This window comes from Morone saxatilis, unplaced genomic scaffold (assembly GCF_004916995.1).
Source record: "Morone saxatilis isolate NCDOM2014 unplaced genomic scaffold, NCSU_SB_2.0 Contig9, whole genome shotgun sequence".
NCBI lineage: Eukaryota > Metazoa > Chordata > Actinopteri > Moronidae > Morone > Morone saxatilis.
In genome coordinates, this window is record NW_023340268.1 from 15,248,536 (window position 1) to 15,250,686 (window position 2,151).

At 43.3% G+C, this 2,151-nt stretch overlaps 1 protein-coding gene across 1 annotated transcript in view; it reads right to left on the reverse strand.

Moving 5' to 3' along the window:
- Positions 1-555: 555 nt before the first annotated feature.
- LOC118343211 (sushi, nidogen and EGF-like domain-containing protein 1) overlaps positions 556-2,151 on the reverse strand; it is a gene marked incomplete at its 5' end in the record, with an annotated part of 91,802 nt that continues 90,206 nt past the window's right edge. The window contains 1 exon segment of the mRNA XM_035681967.1: positions 556-920. Within this exon segment, the coding sequence (XP_035537860.1) occupies positions 556-920 (365 nt within the window).

The window sequence follows — 2,151 nt, forward strand, 5'->3', positions numbered from 1 at the left end:
CATTTTGTTAAATGCCTATTGCCTTGACTCTTCTTCTGTTCTCTTCCTCATGTCAAGCATTGGGGTTTCTCAGAAAATGGATAGTAACTTTGGTGATTCCCTTACATTTTGTTACAATTTGTCAGTTTCTTTGGTTGTAAAACCACTTACATTTCCATTTGCCTCAATTGTACTTTGCAGTACTAAATGTTAGCATGCTAACATGGTAAAGACATTTTTCAGCTTTTAGTAGCTACTCCACTTTCTTTTTATTGTATTACTGGACAATAGTGTTCATCAAGAGCACACTTTTGAGTATTTTATTTTGTTACTTTTCAAGTGTGAATATACAACTACTATACAAGACCTGATTAGAATTATTGAGGAATTTAGACACACATACATGCTACATGTATCAGCACCCAGTCACATCCATCTGCAGTATCACTCTAAATATGCCTGATCAACAGTAGAGCTGCAATCAAAGCAGCTAGCGACTGAATATCCAGAGTTAATTGCAAATAATGTTTTTCCCACATTGTTTTACTAGATGTGTATTTGGTCATCGACACAAGCTCAAAACGGTATCCTCATCTCAGACTGAATCACGTCCATCCTGCGACTGCTGGATGTGGAAGCGCGGAAACCAAAAGGAGCAGGGATAAGGGAGCCAAAGATTAGGGATGAGTGGCTGAGTAGATGAGGGATAATGGCTAACAGTCCGCTTTCGGAAGGCATGGCATCATGTGGGAATTCTGAAGAGGACCGATTCAGGCCGGATGAGAGAGGAAGCTGATTATCCACCCTCCTTTTGTGTGTGGGATCAGGATCAGCAAGCAAATCCTCCACTCGGTGAGGAGAGTCAAGTAAAAGGAGAGGAGGGGCAGATGAGGTGAGGCAAGGAAAGACAATGAACGTAGGGGAGATGGGAGAAAAGAAGACTGGGAGGGGGAAAAAGAGAAGGATGCAGAGAAGAAAAGAGGAGAAGATAGGGAAGGAAATGTGAGGTGAGAACTATGATTTCACCCTTTTGTGCCTTGATTTGGCATATACGATGCAATCAAGTTATGGCTGATGAGGCTTTCACCTGCCATACATGATTATGTGCATATATATGATAATATTCATTTATGTACTCTGATTTTTAAGCGTTAGTCCTCATTAGCTACTCCATTTTATTGAAAACTGCTTTGTTCCTGTTCACTTGTTTTTTTTTTCACACCTCAGTCTCTGATGATTAAATGAACTCAGAAATATCTTGCTCTAACAACCCGCACTGTTCCTGTTCGTCATGGGAGCAAGAGAAGCCAGACTAATTGCATGCACTTCTGGATTTGCTGGATACTCAGTGAGGCTGAAATCTAAAGTGTTTGTGGGCGTGCGCGAGTGTGTGCACGTGTGTGTTGTTTGTCTTGGTCCTAGGTTCTGCTTTCCTGTGCCAGATATCGCTGCCTCTCTCTGGTACCTGCAGCAATACAGGAGCCATTAGACACTCACTGAGTGATGAGACGAAGCAGTTTTCATTAAAAAGACATTTGGCGAAGACTGGAGGCCTTGAATTGATGTGAAGCGAGAGACAAAGGCTCGTGTTTGTCTTGGGGGGGAGATGAGTGACTCATGTGTCAGTGTTTCAGACTGCAAAACCGAAAAAAATTCTGCCACTCAAATAAACAGCGACTGAAAGCGAGCCAAGGTTTGATGGCGATGAGAGGGAGGCAGGTGCGCAGGCGTGCATGTAGGTCTGTGTGCGTGTGCGTTTCTGTTCTTTTCCTGTGGAAGGAGAAGGTGAGGGAGAGTGAAGGACGGTGTGAAGTCATTTGGTGAATTTGTAGAACGCTGCAGAGTGAAACTGAGACACTGTTGCTAACACCTGTCAGTGAACTGTGGATTAACAAGAACTAACAGCAGCAGAACTCCCTGCTTCTACAACTTTCTAGCTGACTACCTACCGCACACCCCAAATCCATGCCTCCCATGGGATAGGAACCCCACCCACCCTAAGGCACGATTCATTGGGCCACCAGCCAACCCCACCAGAGTGTATTACTGTCATCTAGAGACTGTTTGGTTCAGATGGGGAGAAGGCTGCAACAACTTCTTATAAGCAAGGTGGATGTAACTCAACCAACAACTCAACAAGTAGAAATTACCTCTTTTTTTAATTATTTTTTT